This window comes from Etheostoma spectabile, chromosome 6 (assembly GCF_008692095.1).
Source record: "Etheostoma spectabile isolate EspeVRDwgs_2016 chromosome 6, UIUC_Espe_1.0, whole genome shotgun sequence".
Classification (NCBI taxonomy): Eukaryota; Metazoa; Chordata; class Actinopteri; order Perciformes; family Percidae; genus Etheostoma; species Etheostoma spectabile.
The window spans coordinates 29,595,654-29,615,514 of NC_045738.1; the positions used below are offsets into that span (position 1 = coordinate 29,595,654).

At 40.7% G+C, this 19,861-nt stretch overlaps 1 protein-coding gene and 3 long non-coding RNA genes across 4 annotated transcripts in view; 2 read left to right on the forward strand and 2 right to left on the reverse strand.

The window, feature by feature from the left end:
- LOC116691164 (uncharacterized) overlaps positions 1–19,861 on the reverse strand; it is a 631,246-nt gene that overhangs the window by 176,899 nt on the left and 434,486 nt on the right. The window lies entirely within an intron of this gene.
- LOC116691159 (unconventional myosin-XV) lies at positions 1,696–5,869 on the forward strand. Its single transcript, XM_032518540.1, has 2 exons — positions 1,696–1,915; positions 4,203–5,869. Exons 1-2 carry the CDS (start codon positions 1,852–1,854, stop codon positions 5,039–5,041), a joined length of 903 nt encoding a protein of 300 aa, XP_032374431.1. The 5' UTR covers positions 1,696–1,851; the 3' UTR covers positions 5,042–5,869.
- Positions 10,746–19,056, reverse strand: LOC116691161 (uncharacterized). Its single transcript, XR_004332439.1, has 3 exons — positions 18,933–19,056; positions 12,582–12,673; positions 10,746–12,474 (listed from the first exon to the last, which is right to left on the reverse strand). It is a non-coding gene; the product is annotated as an uncharacterized LOC116691161 (long non-coding RNA).
- Positions 14,423–16,000, forward strand: LOC116691163 (uncharacterized). Its single transcript, XR_004332441.1, has 3 exons — positions 14,423–14,769; positions 15,647–15,801; positions 15,912–16,000. It is a non-coding gene; the product is annotated as an uncharacterized LOC116691163 (long non-coding RNA).

A 19,861-nucleotide genomic window follows, 5' to 3' on the forward strand; every position in this document is an offset into this window, starting at 1 on the left:
AACCAGTCAAATGCGTGTGTCTCACGGCCAATGCGTGAGAGTTGGCAGCCCTGAGTATAGCCTGCTGGGATTTTACGGCAGCCGGCAACCAAAAAGTAGCATTGCTGCGAGTCTATGGATAGCAAATGAATGCACTATATCCGGTTAAACTGCCCATTGTCTATTAAAAATGAGGAAAAAAAACGCTTGACCTTAACTGTCTATGCGTTTGGACCTACTTCTACAATACTTTTCAGGAAGCGAGAGGTTTTTGTCAGTTTCACTTATTATTTTTAACGGGGTTGTCAATATACTTTAATATGCAATACCGCTCCCTATTGTATTGGATGGTACATTATGGCCCCAAGCAATGGAAAGATGCTCAAATTTACAGTGATGGAGAAAGCATTCAGACCATGAATCAGACCGTTTACTTATATGTAAAAACACCACGCTGTAATGTGTTGTGTCCTGGAGCCCAGGGAACCCTGGGCTCTGTTACGGGACAGAAAGGCGGACTCAAAAGCACAGCACACGTTTATTGCAAGAGAGAGAGAGAGAGAGAGAGAGAGAGAGAGAGAGAGAGAGAGAGAGAGAGAGAGAGAGAGAGAGAGAGAGAGAGAGAGAGAGAGAGCGAGAGAGAGAGAGAGGTAACCGGGGGACCGAGGAGCCAAGGCTGGAGAGGCGAGGGAAAATGCAGACACGAGGAGACACGGATGAGAGGAGTGAAGGCTGGCGGAGATGCTGGTACAAAAGCCGGGATGAAGAGGGGGCGCCGAGGGAGAGGGTCCGGGGTCCGAAGCCAGCTGACCGGAGGGAAGGATGACTGAAAGACAAGCACAGGAGAGGTGAGCACATAGAATTAGCACAAAGAAAAGCACTGGGAAACCTCAGGAGGTTTAAGCAACGTAGTATCACCACTGTAGCTGAAGCAACGATCAGGTGAAGAGTGAGAGCAGGGCCGGGGTTGAAATACTGTGGCTGATGAAGATGGCAGGCAGGTGTGCTTGGCGGGAGCAGGTGATGACGGGCAGGTGTGGAGGAGATGATTGCTGCTGGCAGACTGACGGCAGGTGTTGGTAATCAGCTGGCTTCGGACAGGCGAGGGGGAGGAAGAGGGAGAAACAAAACAAAACAAGACAGAAGAAAAAGGCAGGGAAAGGAAGAAAAACAATACTCACGGCCAGCTGGACCCCAACCATGACAGGCTCCCCTCTATCACCCCAATGGCAAATAAAAAATGCAAAATGATATGATGTATAAATTGGGGGTTTATTATTATTACCTATGTGACGAAGGTTATGTTTTCAGTTCAGTTGATTTACACCATGACCCAATTTTCATGAAACTTGCTAGAAGAATGTAGTCATTTTTATTTCAGTTAATAAAAATGTTATTTTCACACATTTTAGTTGAGTTTTAATTATCGTATTCCCGATGCTGACAGATTCATTCTTGGTTTAACCTGGTAAGTGAACTCTAGGTCAGGTGAGTTCAACATCAATTATTTATGGAAACACCTAAAAAACACAACAAAAATCCAAACAACTTACAACATTTATATATATTTTATCAATATGTAGCCTATATAATGTCTCTCATTCGCTCACGCACACGCTCGCGCGCGTCAGTGAAAGTCATGGCAACAGAATGTTAATGTGGTGACCAAGGTGATGTGAATAGCTGCAGGCCTTTAGAATTTCTTTTGCATTTGGACTTGACACAAGTTGACCTGCAAAAAAAAAACCCGGACAGTTGAAATTCTTGGAGACTTGATCACCTGGAAAACAACTTCTAAAAACAAACTGATACCTGAAGAAAAAACATACAGCAGTAAAACTACAGTAAAACCTACTGGAATTTCCTGCTAAAATGACTTCTAGTGGAGCCCCTGCGGCTGTGGACCTGTCGACCACACGGAGAATTCATTTTCCACGTGAGACATCTTTTAATGTTATGCCAAATGTATTTATTATATTATTATGTTCATTAAATCCTTAAAAGAGACATTTAGAACACAATTGGCATTTAATTGTGTTAATTTGTTATGTAAAATAGAGAATTATTATATTTTTAGATGGCCTGTTAGGAAAACACAGTTTTTGGTGACACTTGACGTTTCTCGGTATATATAATAATTATATGGTAATAATGTACTGAGTATGGCGGGACGTGTGTGAATTATGTTAATAATGGTGTAGCTAGAGGTTTGAAAACACAAATTGTCGAAAATGTTAAATAAGGGTTAGGGTTACAAGATGGCGACTGGCCCATTTTTCGAATAATGCAAAAAAAAACACTTTCCTACACTTTCCTGTGCACCATGGAAACGATGGAACTTAAGAACGGATCAGAACGTGCAGGTGTAATCAAATCAGTGCACGTTCCTTTGAGGACACCTACTGTACGTTCGCTGCTTAAAATGTATCCGGAGATACTGTCGTGCTCTTTGAAAAAGACATTATCACATTTGTGAAGTAGTTCCCAGATACTTCTGATCAATGTTATTATGAGTCTGAATGAAGGAGATGACGTCAACTAAAGTGTCTGACAGTTAGGACCTAAAACTAAAGCTCTTCAGTAATCTCCCAGAGCTTCTACTTGACATGTTTGCATTGTCCTAACATTGAAATATGCTTTGCTTGTTCACCTGGTATTCTCTTGTAACGTTAAATGGAAGAGATGAGGTTGGGCTGTCATGCAGGGACTGTGCACATCCTGCGTTCAAGATGCCACAGTCTCCCTCACGCTGCATGATAGGCAACCATGGAAATCAAATGAATTTGGGAAGTGGCTAAATATAAAACAATATATATACTTTTGCGAAGATGCACTTATTTAGCTGGGGTTGTTTTTTGGGAGAAGCCCTGTTGTTAATTAGGCGTTTAAGCGTGCGTAATTACGCACGCATATCTTTACGCATCACACGTTTCGGCTACGTCTGTGTTTTTCACACATTATTGCAAACGTTATACTATGATCTTGAAAAAAAAAAAAAAATCCCACAGTGTCATAGACATCATCTCTTCTTTCTATATCACTGAAGAGTCAGAGCCACCTACAACCGGAATGTGATGCAACATGACAGAATTGAGGCATATTGCTCTGACTGCTTTATACTAATCTGACTTTTTTGTTGTATTAAGTAACAAGTAATGTTTTCAGAAGCAAAAAACAGGAATGTGAACAAGGTCTTTATGTGGAATTTTGTCTTGCAAAATCAAGATTTAAATATTGTTCCCTTGCGGAGACAGTATAGTACTGGATGTCATATCTGACTAAATACTTAACCTGGATCACTTTTGCTCTTCAGTCCCTCATTACTGCTACTGTGCTCATCAAAGAGAAAATACAAATTTATTATGATTTGGATAAATTCATCACAATTTAATATGTGCTGCTGCAGACTGTTATTGACTGACTGAAATGTCAAAGTATCTGCACAGCACCCCAGTCAACATTGTTCTTTAAATGAAGAAATATATATTAAAAGATCATTATGGAGTAGTTTTGTGTAATATTGAGCAGTGTGTACAGCTTTTACTAACACATGTCTGAGAGACCCATGTAAACTATGAAAGAGTGGAAAATAGTTTAGGCAAGAATAATAACGTTTTCTGAATCCAGGTCCCAAAACAAGTAGACAGCTGCATGGGAAAGTGAGCTGCTGAAGCCCACTGCCCTGTTCCTGTTAAATCATTTTGAACCCTGTCTCACATAGAGATAGCATTTTCATGATTTTCTCTTATTTGAAATATCACCGACAGTCCTGCATTACGGTTTCCAGTGAGAATGATGTACAGTAAATCTTTATTTAGCACTTGGCGGTCAAATATGGCACAATTTATCTAAAATGTATCTAACTTATCTGTAATCAATGTTTTGTAAGCAAAACCTTTAGATAATTACGTGAGAGCAGTGTTATGTGAAGATATATCTAACTTCATCAGATCATCAGATTACTCTCGTCCTGTCACAATGTTTAATAATAATAATAATAATAATAATAATAATAATAATAATAATAATAATAACAGCAGCAGAACAGCCCAATATTTGATCTTAGATGTGGCTATGGCACCGTGTTCCTTGGTTATATTTCTACACGGTGCTTGTAACGCATCTGGTGAAAAATGATTAATTAGGCATTTAATCCTCCTGTTTAAGTCTGTGTTTTGGAAGTGGAGAATGTGACTTTTTTGAATTTATTTTTGAATCCTCAGGTGGTTTATTCGGGCCTCCGAGCCCTGACCGCCCTGTCGCTGTGATCGCCCCCTATAACCCAATCCTGCCTGATTACCAGGACGACGAGGAAGAGATTGACGTTGTTGGGGAAGGTGATGTGGACGGGCTTCAGGAAGCTGGGCTTCAGGAGGCTGAGCCTCAGGGAGGTAATGCGGAAGGTGAGCAGCAGTTTCCACCACTGCATAATTGGGTGGAGGAGGAAGAACAAGAGCAAGTTCCTTTTCCTGTTTACTACCCTGTTTACTACCCTGTTTACTACCCTGTTCCCTACGCTGTTCCCTACGCTGATCCCTACGCTGTTCCCTACGCTGATCCCTATGCTGTTCCCTATGTTGTTCCCTATGGTGTTCCCTATGGTGTTCCCTATGATGTTCCCTATGGTGTTCCCTATGCTGTTCCCAATGCTGTTCCTCACCCTTATCCTCAACCCCCTTATGATCCTTATGCTTTTCACCAAGATCATTACGCTTATCCTCATGCCCCTGCTGATCCTCCTGCTGATCCTCCTGCTGAACCTTTTCATGATCCTATCATACCTGATGTTGACAATTTACTGGCCAGGTACAGGTATGAGCAATTTGAAGAGGACGAGAACGAGGACGAGCATGAGGGTGAAAACGATATCGTTGGACTTGATATCTCTGAACTGGATGCTGAGCTCATCCGGTCAGTCGTCCTAGTAGATTGGTCTGACGAGGCAGTCCTTCCTGAATCCCCTGGCCTCGGCTGCTCCAGGAGACGCAGGCACGAGAGCGACAACGAGGAGGAGACTCCTGCAAAGAGGTGGAAGTGGTCTGATGTGTGGGACTTGGATTAACTCTACAATGGGTGGGCTGACATCCCTCCTTGAAACATTGGAGCAAGTCCATACCTGCCCTTCATCACTTCCACATCACAGTAGGACCAATGGTTCCCATGGTAGCTTTTGGGCTGTACATATCTATTTGTGTATCTCTTCATTTTTGCATAGGGGATCGATCGACTGTATTTCTGTCACCCTGTGAACTCCCCGTGCATGTAGCCTTTGCGTCTGGCGGGGCTGTCAACACCCCAAGTAGCGTCTTGCACTGGGGCTTGTTTGGAAATGTTTTGTATATATATATTTGTGTATCTCTTCATTTTTGCATAGGGGATCGATCGACTGTATTTCTGTCACCCTGACGGCCAGCCTTTGCGTCTTGCAGGGCCTGTGATGCCTCAGGTAGCTCTTGCGTCTGGCAGGGCTGTCGATTCCCCGTGCATGTAGCCTTTGCGTCTGGCGGGGCTGATGAAGACAAGGGTAGCCTTTGCGTCTTGCGGGGCTGATGAAGACAAGGGTAGCCTTTGCGTCTGGCGGGGCTGTCAACACCCCAAGTAGCGTCTTGCACTGGGGCTTATTTGGAAATGTTTTGTATATATATATTTGTGTATCTCTTCATTTTTGCATAGGGGATCGATCGACTGTATTTCTGTCACCCTGACGGCCAGCCTTTGCGTCTTGCAGGGCCTGTGATGCCTCAGGTAGCTCTTGCGTCTGGCAGGGCTGTCGATTCCCCGTGCATGTAGCCTTTGCGTCTGGCGGGGCTGATGAAGACAAGGGTAGCCTTTGCGTCTTGCGGGGCTGATGAAGACAAGGGTAGCCTTTGCGTCTTGCGGGGCTGATGAAGACAAGGGTAGCCTTTGCGTCTGGCGGGGCTGTCAACACCCCAAGTAGCGTCTTGCACTGGGGCTTGTTTGGAAATGTTTTGTATATATATATTTGTGTATCTCTTCATTTTTGCATAGGGGATCGATCGACTGTATTTCTGTCACCCTGACGGCCGGCCTTTGCGTCTTGCAGGGCCTGTGATGCCTCAGGTAGCTCTTGCGTCTGGCAGGGCTGTCGATTCCCCGTGCATGCAGCCTTTGCGTCTGGCGTGGCTGATGAAGACAAGGGAAGCCTTTGCGTCTTGCGGGGCTGATGAAGACAAAGTTGCTTTTGCGTCTGGCGGGGCAAGGAACCTTCAGCTTGGTCGTCATTCAAATGAACACAATAATCCCTCCCTTTACAGTGAAGCTGACACCACTGCGTGCAATGGAGGGCTAAAAACAACTGCACTGATGTAAGAAGCTGGAAAAAAAGCTTCAAATTCAAAGAGAAGACAGAGCACTTTACTCCCATAGCATCAATTGACTGGAAATGCACTGGACACCAACAAAAACAGAACATCCAAATATGAGCAAACCTCATGGAACCAAGTCACCAAGAAAGCTCCCAGAGGCAGTTTAATTAAAGTCTGCCCAACATTAGGCGTGTGTGTAATGTAAAGCTGCCTGCAGTTGGAGGACTGCAGACAGCCCTCCATTAAACACTAAATCTATCGCTAAAAACAACTGCACTAATATAAGAAACAGGAAAAAAATCTGCAATATCAAAGAGAAGACAAAGCACTTTATTCCGATGTCATCAACTGACTGGAAATGCACTGGACACCTGCAAAAACCGCACATCCAAAGATATGAGCAAACCTCATGGCACCAAGGCACCAAGTAACATTCCCAAGGGCAGTTTGAACATCTTCACCCAGAGGTTAAAAATGCCCAAATTAACATTGCCAAAAAAGGTACAGTAACAATATAAAATATGTATTATTTATAATATTCAGTAATTTAGAGATTGTTCATCTTACTAACAATTTTTGTCTGACTTTACTCTGATCTAACTCCACCACCTGACCTGTTGTTCACTGTGGACGCAAGATGTAAGTACGGGCGTCTGACTTAAAAATATAATATAAAGACAAAAAAACACACTCTATACCACACCTGCTCATTCATATATTATCACTTCATAGTTCAAAGATTATTTGTCCGTTTTGCTAACCATTCTTTATTGTTCCACCTGAGTTGCTGCTGTTCACTGTGGATGAAAAAAGTAAGTATGAGCTTCAGACTAGTTTCTACAATAAATCAATACAATGTAACCTACCAACAAACTGTATGTTACATCTATGCGTTCATATAATATCACTTATTTAGTAATTAAAAAAATAATTTGTCTATCTTACTGACCATTATTTATTTTTCCCTCTCACCTGAGCCGCCGCTGCTGTTCACTGGGGCCCAAAAAGGTGAGTACGAGCTTCTGACTGAAGAGAAAGTGACTTAGAATAGTCTAATGTAAAGACAAAATAAGAAATGTGTGTTTGCATTGTAATTTTTTTGTATTATTATTAAATAGTATGCTTATCCATACTACTTCAATAATTCAAATATTGTTTGACTAACCATTTCAACATACTTTTGTCCTACTCCACTATGTACGAGCCTCTGACTTGACTGAGAAGGTAATAACATGTTATTTTGTAAACCTGGTTCTCAGTGATTTAACAAGCAAACAATTATTTGTCTCACTCACTATTTATCATTTTCTTCTCTTCCTCCACCTCCTGAGCTGCTGCCGTTCTCTGCATGTGGACGGCGAGGTGATCAGCTTCTGACTTATATAATGATAAAGAACGGTAATGTATGTCATTATTTCAAATATAAGCATCTGCTCATCCTTATAATTCATAAGTCTTACTATGTATGTCTTACTTAATTTCTTTTCCTCACACAGGTCCTATAGAGCTCAACAAAAATAGCTAACTTCTTTAATATTTCATCGCTCTAATAGTCAGTATAAAAGATGTAGTCTATAAATGATTTCTAGATTAAAATTATGTATACTTGTGTCAGATTAATGTTGGATAAATTAGAAGTGATTTAGTCTACAAGCCTGCACTTCACAGTCCATAAGTATGACTGAATTTGGGACATTTTTAAATAATACAAAAAGCACAGACCTGTGTGTTTCTTGTTTTAGGGCAGGAGTCAATCAGGAGTCAATATGGAGTCAATCAGGAGTCAGTCAGGAGTCAATCTGGAGTCAATCAGGAGTCAATCAGGAGTCAGTCAGGAGTCAATCTGGAGTCAATCAGGAGTCAATCAGGAGTCAGTCAGGAGTCAATCTGGAGTCAATCAGGAGTCAATCAGGAGTCAATCTGGAGTCAATCAGGAGTCAGTCAGGAGTCAATCAGGAGTCAATCAGGAGTCAATCTGGAGTCAATCAGGAGTCAGTCAGGAGTCAATCAGGAGTCAGTCAGGAGTCAATCTGGAGTCAATCAGGAGTCAGTCAGGAGTCAATCAGGAGTCAGTCAGGAGTCAATTTTATCAACTTAACTAGTTTGGTTTGGCATTTAATAAAAAACACAGTCTTTTAAAATTACACTGTATTATGAGATTGTTGTTTTTATTTTACTTCAGTGATGTTAGTTAAGACAAAGGCTTTAAATAATTAAGTGGTTTCAGATGTCATAAAATGTATAGTGGCTTAAAGGGTCCTAACAAGCAGGTCCACTTCAGAAATGGGAGACAGAGCGTACTGAAGCATGTAGCCACTGCAAAAGATCAAAAAGTCAAAACACATGGGACACACTTCCTTTATATCAACATGTTCTATGAATGAACGGTAACAGGACATTTGGAAATGTACATACACCTACATATGATTTTGTTATGCATTTAAAATTGCTGCTATCATTTTTGCTATACAAACCACAGTTAAAGTTTTGTGTAATCTAACTATTTCATTAAGTAATTAAGCATCAATTAGGGTGTGTAAGACAAACAAAAAGTATGCTTCCTCCACACATACAATAAGTATGCAATAAGCCATGCTAAAGGTAAGGATATGAGGATATAATGATCATTACACAATAAATATAGAAAGGAGGAAAAAAGGGATGAAAAACATGGTTTGGCCTGAGAGTGGCACCAGAAGTATGGCCCATGTTGTTACGTGACAGAACAATCATTCAACACAACACTCACCAGTCTGATCTATTCAAAAATGTAAACATTTCTGCTACACTTCAATGGAAACTGACCGCTGAAGAAAATAATAATAATAATAAATGATTTCAGAGGAAAACAGAGGGAGCTCAATGCAAATTACAATTAAGAACATCAGCATGGTTTGAGTGAGTAAAAGGCCTTCAGCACTGTTGAACTGACAGAAGAAGCAAGCAGGAGTCTGTAACACACACACACACACACACAATTTACCAGTAAGTAGGAATTAAATTCCTTATTGGGATTCCTGGTGCTAGACCGCTAATTTAAGCGCTGTACACATCTTATACTGTAACCAATGCAGCCTGAACACAGTCCACTGTCCATGCACACTGGACTTTGCATCTGTACCGTTACTCATTTAAAGATGAACCCAGAGGATGAAATGAAGACAGAAGAATCCGTTGCTAAAGAGCATTAGTTTATTTTCCACAGGTTACTTCAGAAACAGGTAATTATGTACAAAAATCTGGAATGTTGGATAAATGCATATCAATCATCATCTCGCTGTGGCTGTTTCCAGAGAAACCTTAGAAATACTAGCTATACATTAAAATGAGTGCCTCTGCATTGCAATTTATTGCTGGTTTTACAATCGCAAGTCACTATTGCCATTATTAATTCTTTTCTCAATTTTTTAAGAGTATTTACAATTTGATTAGTAAGGTCTAAAAACCACAGAAGACCAAATAAATAAGAATGTGGGAGCATATGAAACCTACCGGACATGAAGAAAATGTGACTGTGTTTTATCTCCCTACATAGTCGATGTCAGACTTTTTTTTGCCATGAATATAAAGTGACTTACCACAGAAATCCCCCCCCCCCCCCCCCCCCCCCCCCCCTTAAAAAGTCAACAGCAACCACCATCAAATTAATAGAAATAACAAACAGTTCATGTGTAAATTACTACATTCTGTGGAAAATTTGGGAAATACACATTATTAATGTAATTTACTTGTAAATAAATGACCAATTTTAGATTTAGCTTTTATAAAAAACAAACAAAAAAACAGCTTCACTTAGAACAGCTACCTTAAAAGAGTGTGACTGCTATTATTAAAAGGGGTATTTAATTTGGTTAATTACCACAGTGTTTATGGGTCAATCTTAACTACATGTGGGAACAGTAGATGACACACTCCGCTGTAAACAAGACGAGGAAACACTGTGTGATGATATTCTATTACAAACTATTCAGTGGTCACACATGTATTGTTCAGGCCTTTACTCACTTTGTTGATCATTTCCATTTCTTTTGGAAACACGTCTCAAAGAGTTTTCTTTAACCAGTGAATGAATCTTAACAGAGAGGTGACATGTTGCCTTTAAAAAACTCCTTTCCTCCTGACACTTCTTTGACAAACATTAGGAATGTTCGGAGATGCAGCTTTGACTGGATTTTCAACGGTGTAAGTTGATTTTGCACAAATAAACATCAGGAGTTATGGTAATCTAAGTGACAAACGGTAAAAAGCTCTTCTTAGGCAAAGTGACACAAACATTCACTTACACACAATGCAGAGAAATCTTTTGTTTAAGCAATGTTGATATATTTTCTGTGCTATTTCATTACAAAAAACGATTCTTCTTCACAATATACAATTCATGTAAAATCCTCGGTGATCACTAAAAGACTGTTTAAAAAAAAAAATGCTATTCGATGTTTCTGAATGAAAATGAAGGCTTACTTTTAAGCCATTATGCTGCAAAGGTACTCAGAAGGATGTGAACATGTGAATATTGCTTGGGTTCTGGGGTCAAAGGTCCTCCCCTTGTCAAACAGTTCAAGGTCTATGGCACTTGACAACTTGTTTCTCCCGACTCTACTCCGTACAGCAAAGAAAAACTGCTCCAAAGTGATCAAAGTAAAAAGCATGATACATTTTTAGACACAAAAGGCAAACTGTGGTCTTCTCCCATGTAAAAAATAAAACAGACAGATGTTGAAACCCCTGCAAAACAAACACTTATCCCACTCATTTCTGCCTGAAAGATGAAGCCCTTAAAAAAACAAACAAAAAAAACATTATGAGTCCAACGTTGACCTGCTCTTTTTCAAATATCTTTCTGTCAGTTGTCTGCTGCTTTTACCTTCAGTCCACAATTTCCAAACTTGCTTTGGTTAACTAGCATAACCGCCGTATCTTTCTCCGCTTAAAAGAATAGTTTTTACATTTTTGGAAATACAGTGCGTGTATTCACTTTCTGGTGGAAAAAAAGATCAGAGTAGCGGAGAGGATCGATAGCTACCGCTCTTGTTGCTCTTGTGTTAATATTCTCCTCTCACACGTCGCCTGAGAGCAAATAAGCGTTTCCCAAAATGTCTAACTTTGCTTTAAACAAAAGCATTTGATTGGCAAAATCAGATTAAGGGTGAGCAAACATGCTATACCTCTCCTCTCCCATTTTGCCAATATTTAAATCTCCTTTCCATTTAACAGTCCTATTAAAACACACGCAGACTCCTCCCCAACATCTCAGAAGCTTCATACTGCGAGGGGTTGTTTCCACACAGCACAGGTAGTGGTCCGGTCCGGTGATATGCTGAGCAGTCGCTGTGAGGAAGGAACTGGGAACAGAAGTGTTTGTATGCTGGAGGGTGCTCACAGGTTTATGGAAGCAGGGCGGATGACTTCTCAACTCCTCCATCTTGCAAGAAGAGAGAGAGAAAAAAAAAAAAAAAACTTTCCAAATAAACAAAATCAAACCCCTCCTTGACCTACATTCGTCTCCACATGAAAAGCACGTAACATTGTCCTCCAAATATGAACGCACGGCAGACCAGAAAATGGTTTCAACATCTAAAACAATATGTTTAAAAAAGAATAAAAAATAGACCAATTGAATGACAGAAGAGAGGGAGCTCTGTCCCCAAGTGGTCAATTCATGTCAATCTGCAGGATTACAACCTAAATCTATGTATTTTAAAGAATTTATGAGTTTGGGACAAAAAAAAAAAAAAAAAAAAAAGATGATCTGTACAGAGACCACAGTAATCATTTGCGTCAGAGCAGGTCACATCTTCAGCTTCTTTTGTATAAAAATATATATACCACAGTGATGGCCTTCTGAGGACTCGTACTTGCAGAGGTTTGCCGCCGTCTCACTTTGATCCACTTCATTCAGTGGTTTTCCCTGTTTAATCAAGGCTACGGAGATCTCTTCTATAAATAGTCCCGACAGATAACAGGTCAGTCTCCTCAGTGTATAAAAAATATGAGAGTCAACAAAAATGTCTCTGTTCGTCTCTTTTCTCATGTCCCTCTTCTTTAGAGGTCTTAGTTGAGTCTATGCTTGCGCTTCTCTGATGATAGTCAAATCCACAGTGTTCAGAAACGTCTTCAGGAGGGACACTGCATACCCATGATCTATATTCACAAAGCTGTAGCCATTTGCCTGTGAGAAGAGACAGATTTGTTTGGTTAACGTGGAGTAAAATCCCACTAAACCTTGAAATAATAACGGAAAACTTTGACGAGAGCTTCGTTATATTAGCAGAATACCTGAATGATTTCATCTCCAGGCTGAAGAATCATGGATGCCGGTCCCTCAGGTTGAACCCTTGTCACAAATATAGAAAGACAGAGGGGCATTGCTGTGAAAGAAAACACAAACATAAAAAAGCGGGTTAGTTATTTATTACAACCGTGAATTCTTATTTGTTATGTTTGCAGGGCTGCCAACTTTTCCCCCAACCTTGGAGTGAGATTTGGGGGGGCAAACCCATATTTTGCCGTGTACAAAGCAATTTCTTTGCGTCTTTATCTTTCGGGGTTTAAATTGGGATTTGTTATATGTGGGGGGATGGGGATCTCCCTAGGGGGGTCTGGGGGGTATGCTCCCCCAGGAAAAAAATTGAAAAATAAACCATTAAATGGCACTTTCTGGAGAGTTTTTTTTCAAAAAAGAGCAAAGAGCCTTTGTGTTGTTGTAGTATCAATAGGTATTAGGGCATTCAGCATTTACATTATTAACTTCTTCTGATATAACAACTGACCCAGACAATGAGCCACATGAAGAGACAGTGGCATATGTCAGCAACAGCTGAGAAGATTTGTGTCTGTGGGGAACAGGTCCAGGGGTCCCTGGTGTAGGGACCAGGTCCAGGGGTCCCTGGTGTAGGGACCAGGGACCCAAAGTTAAATTAATGTTGAGGGATCAACTAAGACCACTGAAATTCTAAAGAATAAGAACCACTGAGTTACATAAGTTCTAATCCTTTAACCTTTGTGCCGAGGTTCAGTAATGTCTGGCCCTCGTCCTCTGTGCCCCACTTACTGTTTTTACTTTTTGGGAAAATAAAGACTATTTGTTCATTTTATAAAACATCAAATTAATTATTTACAGTTACATTTAGAGATGCACCGAGGTTAGAGAAGCACAACAGTGGCCCAACGTATATATAGTATAGATGTGTTTCATCAGATTTCTGCTCATGTTTACAACTTTGTGCACATTTAGAATATAACTCCTCCCATCTCTGTTGTCCGAGATTTGGAGAGTTGTAATATAGTATATATAGTATAATATAGTATATGGTGTAATATAGTCTGCTGTGCATGTCATTGCTCCGCTGATATGGTGGATCTCATTCAGACCGTCACACAGACTCAGAGGCCCATTTGGGTCTCTGGTCTCTGACAGAGTTTAGAGGTGTCCGTACGCTGCTCTTCATCGGAGGACTACACGGATGCAACGCGTCACTGCCCCCCCCCCCCCCCAGAGCGAGTCCAATAACATGAACTGAAGTTGCTGCACTACCAGCCGCGCTGCTCACCTCTATCTTTACAGAGAGAGTGGACACGAAGCGCCGGACGGGTCTGTGATACTCAGAGCTCATACCTGAAGCCGGGGAAATGCACCTGGGATGGCTCGGGAAAAAAATGTTCTCAGTTTGCGACAATTCGAAACGTCCACAGACAGGGAGCGCTCTTGAACCCCTCACAGTCTCTGAAAGCACAACTAATCAATCACGAGTGGCTCAACAGGTAGATCTACAGATAAACTCATCTTTCAGAAATCTGACCGACCGGGCTGACACTTCAGCGTGAGAAATCGGGGGTGTGGCGTGTGAAACCAGTCAAATGCGTGTGTCTCACGGCCAATGCGTGAGAGTTGGCAGCCCTGTGCAGTAACACAGAACGTTTAGGGAACGTTAGGGAACGTTAGTTTTTGGTTCTCTAAAGGTTCGTTCGAACCAAACCAAAAGCTAACGTTTAGGGAACGTTCCCTCCTGGTTATAACGTTCTCTAAACGTTAAGAGAACCAACCAACGGTAACGTTCCCCTGCGGTTGCGCCGTACCTTCACACAACGTTCCCGTTTGGTTGTTTTTGGTTGTTCGGAGTTAGAAGTAGCATGGTTTGTCACTTGATTTATTCACTCAAAAATGATTTGACTTATAAAATTTAAGAAAGCATAACATTTATTTTAAGGCTGATATCAATTTAGCTTAAAATAGTACTTTTGTGCTTGACTTCGGTTTTTTAACTGTCTTCGTGAAACAACTTAAAAGAGGAATCTATCAATGGGACGATTTTCACAACTAAGATAATTCACTTCTTTATTCAGTTTGAAAACCTAACCGTTACAACCCCACACCAGTAGGGGGCCGCTGCTCTGAGCAGACCGATTCTCCCGTTAGAAGAAGAGAAAGCCACAGGACGGACCACGCGGCTCAGCTCACGGAGAGGTAAGCGAAATACTTTGCAGTTTAATGATGTTGTTGTTGTTGTAATGGGAGGGTTTGTGGTTTAACATTAAACTCTTTCCCTCGTATGGGTTTGTTATATTCCGGTTCTTGTTAGGTTGACCAAAAATAAAAGTTTGGCTGAAGTAAACAACTAACTTTAGTTAGTTTTTCAACGTCGTCCGCCATTGTGCTATGCTAGTCATGCAGTGAGCTGCTCCAAGTCTTTTCTGTTTAGTAAACTATTTGTGCACAAACCATGTTCTCAATGCTGAGTTTATGTGTTGAGCCCCCAGGTGAGACTTGGAGTAAAGTTTCATGTTGTGTCGAGCCTTCTTAGTGTTTTAAAAATGTTGATTTTGATGCTATCATAGAAGGGCCCGTAGTAGCACTCCCATTCAAAAGGGCGAGGCCAGAGTTGGGCTTTAAATGGATTGCTTAAATCTTTCCCTTTGTTTGCTGCTGTGCACGACGTTTCTGCTTTGTTGCATTGTAAGTTTTGTGTAATCATGTTAAAATGCTTTTGTTTATGTTACAAATAAGATATCCGTTTTCGGTCTTTTTTTAATTAGTGTAGTACAGTACATAAATAAAGCCAAAATAATCAAAATCCTTAGTCCAGGTAGATAGGCAGCCATCTTGCAACGCACTTTAGCCAGTTATCGTCAAGCTGAGTGAAGGCTACAGCAAGGGACGTAATGTGTTGCTACACAGCTGCAGTACTGGCTTTACACTATGCATTTCTGTGGATGCTGTGTCTCCCCATTACAAAGTATCTGGGGTACAATGCAGAAATCTTGTCACGTTCAATGTTTACACTGACTGTATACATTTTAAATATTTTTGCAATCAGTACAAGTTGTATGATCTGTTATTTCAGATGAATCCGGATGGAGACATTTGAGGAGAAGATGGATTATCTGCTCATGCTCTACAGGAGCTCCATGTCACCTCGCTCTGCTCCAAATCACAGCGTGCCATTTGCCCAACAGCAGCTGGGCCAAATATCCAGTTAAAAAATATGGCTGTGTACAGGTAACCTATTGCTGCTATACTATATGTAAATAAATAATTTTCTCTGTATGGAACTGCTTTTCTTTCTTCTTTTTTTGCACTACTGGATCACAAATGTTCTCTTAACATAGATTCCTACGCCAAAGCTGTGGACCGGTGTCGGCGGCTGAGGGACACCAGCATCCAGACAGAAGATGAAGCAAGTGTCCAAAAAGGCAGCGCCGACGCCCAAGGAGGTTCATGACAGATTCTTCAAGCGATGGTAAGACCTTTATTATAGACTACATTTTTTCACATATTTCAAATCACAGATTTTGCAATGGGTACACGCTATATGGTCTCTGTATTACAGATGAATCTGTTGCACGACCAGATAAACTGTCCAGGACGGAGCGTGCGTCTGGAAGCCCTGTCTGGAAGTTAAAATTTATGTATGCATTTATATAAAACAGTCATATTTCTTAACATGGAACCAATGACAGTCAACATGGTGCATATCATGGGATTGTTCTAATGTTTGTCTCTTCCTGTCTTTTTTCAGCTCAGCAGATAACACTTCCTCCACCACCTGCATGTAAGTTGTTTTAATATATATTTTGTCTGATATAAAAGAATAGGTTCATATTTTGTAATGGCATGTGCAGGCAACCTATCAACTTCATCTTATAAAAAAATCATATAATTTATTTTTATATGTATCAACGCCATGCAGGAAACCAGCTGGTTGCCCAGAGCAGGATGAGTCTTTAGTGACCCTACCACGGACTGCCACTTCATCTTGGGACACAGTTGAAGGTACAGTTGCTTTGATTTTTGTATTTGCAAAGAAGTACAATTTAATGGCAAGGATCACTAGAGTAACACAACATTTTTGTTGTTTTAAACAGAAGAACTCACACAGAGGGAGGTGGCTCAGACATGGAGATCAAAATGAGAGGTAAGACTCAGGTTGCTCACGTGTTTGTATGTATGTATGGATGTATGTATGTGTGTATGGAGAGGAGGAACAATATGGAAATTAAGTGGCCATAGTTCTGCCCTAAGACAAACACTATATAATTGCATAAAATCTAATATCTTAACTGAACTGACTTCTCTTACAAAATGAGATTGTACAAGCTCTACACTGTATGCATAATCTGTTACTATATGTTTTACAGCAATTTTTCCGGTCAACCTTCGGTGGTTGTACTGGAGGTGATGCCGTCCGCCGCATGCTGCTGATACAGTACAGCCTGCGGGGAAGAAAGACAAAGAAAGCCTTCCAGGACCTGGCTGTATGCAGGGTTATAACAGGCAGGTTTTATTTTATTCTTCACATTAGTATTATGCTTAGCTTGGCTGACAAGAGGTTTTAATTTGACCTATAACTTTGCTTCATTTTGACTTCTACTCTAGCGGCCTGCCAGAAAAACTTCCCTGCGCTGACTGCTGCAGAAGCGGAGGATTTGATTGGGCAAGTTCTGAAGTTTGCCCCACACACACGGTAAATTTAAGTTCTTCTGCATTATGTTCATAAGAAAGTTCATCAAAAAAATGTGTTAATGTGTTCATTCTTAGTATTACATGTCTAACTTTTGTTTATTTCTTTATAGGCCAGCTGAGAAGGACTGAGCCATGGAGCCCCTTTTTAACTTTTTTATTAATATTGTTTTAGTGACTTATTTTGCACACACTTTACAAACCCATCTTTATGCATCTTGCACTACATTTACACTACATCCTTATCTTTGTTGTTTCTTTTTCAGTTGTTTGAATATTAAAGTTTTGAAATGCCATCAAGTTTGCCTGTTCATTCCTTCCTACTAATATAACTTTTGTATGTATGTACGTGTGTATTTACAGTACATACATACACACATAGAGTATGGGTGTTGTTTAAAGGTTAGGGGAATAAGCTTTTCTTAACGTTCTGGGAACGTTCCCTGAAGGTTTGTTTTGGTTGTAGTTTGGTTGTCTGCTGGTTTATTGGAAGGTTTTCTTAACGTTCTGGGAACGTTTGTTTTTGGTTACAGCGAACGTTCCCCTAACGTTAAGAGACCGTTCCGTAACGTTCGCTGAGGGTTGCAACGCTAAGGGAACGTTCCCCTAACGTTCGCTAAAGGTTGCAACGTTAAGGGAACGTTCCCCTAACGTTCGCTAAAGGTTGCAACGTTTTCGGAACGTTCGCCTAACGTTCTCTAAAGGTTGTAACTTTTAGAGAACGTTAGGAGAACGTTCCGAGAACGTTCGCGATAACCAAAAACGAACGTTCCCGGAACGTTAAGAAAACCTTCCAATTAACCAGCAGACAACCAAACTACAACCAAAACAAACCTTCAGGGAACGTTCCCACAACCAAAAACGAACGTTCCCAGAACGTTCTGGGAACCAAAAATTGTTAGCTGGGCAACGGCTAACAGCTAGCGTTAGCTAACTGTCAGTGAGTTGGTCCATGTAGTTAAAGTTTCATTTAACTACACGTGTCTTGTCTAGTAATGCTACCAAGCCAACTATCACTTAACTTAGCTATAGAACAGTGTCTTAGTTGTATTTAGACGGACATAAACAGCAGAATGAGGGCTTGTTTTTGTGTGAAAACACAGCTGCTAGTTAATCAGCAGAGTCTTCAGTCGTCCATCAACAGCCGGTGATGATCTGATCGACACTTTATTTAAGCACGATTTTATAAAATGATTTCTTATTATAATGGCACTCCGTTCATTCTGTGAAAACTAAATGTGATGTGATATTTGCATGTTTTCTGCAATATTGGATGTATTTTGACGTGTTTCACCTGTATGCCTGTTTTGTTGGTCTGTTTCTTGCGTGCATCCCTTATTTGCTTTTTGTTGAGTTATCTATGCTTTAGCCACGTCAGCTACAAGTAACGTTACGTTAACGGTCATATACGAAGGGAACCACAGCCGGAAATAACGTTTTAGCTTCGGGTACAAATGATAAAAATATACATTTGTTCATTTGTGTCTGTCAGTCGTTTACAATAGCTTTAAACAACAAAGTCCTTGTGTATCATGTATTATAATTTACCTATAATACAGTTTTAGTGTTCTGTAATTTTGGAAAGCTAAACATTTGCCATTATTTTCATTATAACTGTCCTGTCACAAATCCCGTTTCTTAGCCCTGCTGCTCGGGATTAGCCTACTCACCAAAATGAGCTCTTTCTCCTCATGATGTTTGCCTGATTTCCATGTGTGCTATTATACTGCGTGAACTGTTTTAGGAGTTAACTGTAACATTCACAAATTTAAAAACATGTCTCACATAAATAGGCCTACAGTCCAGTGGGGGGTGTGGCTCTAGTGTGTGTAATAGACAACAAGCAAGTGAACATAGTCTAAACATTTTCATTAAAATAAATGGATTCATATATTATTTGCATAAAATAGCTACAGATTAACAAAAAAGGGAGCTTGCAACTAAAATTAACTACTCTGCAAGTGAATATAATAAAAACAAATTTAACAATGTAGTAATTTATTAATTGCCTAAAATAACATCACCACAATGGTCAGCAACAGATGAACATAACTCAATTTAACAGGCCCCCCCCCCCCCAACAACCCTCCTAAAATAAAAACGACACTCACTCCTGACTACATCAGTGGTGCTGAGGTGGAACAGGTGAATAGTTTCAAGTTCCTGGGAATCCGCATCACAGGGAACCCGACATGGTCGTCTCACATCTCTACGCTGGTGAAGAAAGCTCAAGAATGACTGTATTTCTTGAGAAAGTATAAGAAGGCCAAATTCCCACGCCAAGTTCTTGTCAGCTTTTACAGAGGAGCAATAGAAAGCATCCTGACTGGAAACATCCCATACTGGCATGGGATGTGCACGGCCCAGGACCTGAGGGCTCTGCAGCGGGAGATTAAAACTGCTCAGAAGATCACTGGTACCCATCTCCCGAGCATCAGTGATATCGGTGAGGCCAAAGGATACTAAAGGACAGTACCCCCCCCAGCCACAGCCTGTTCACCCTGCTGCCTTCTGGGAAGAGATATACAGTATGCTGCTGCTGCTTTCTTGTAAACTGTCATCTCTAAATGCATTTTTCAGTATCACTTTACAATAAGGG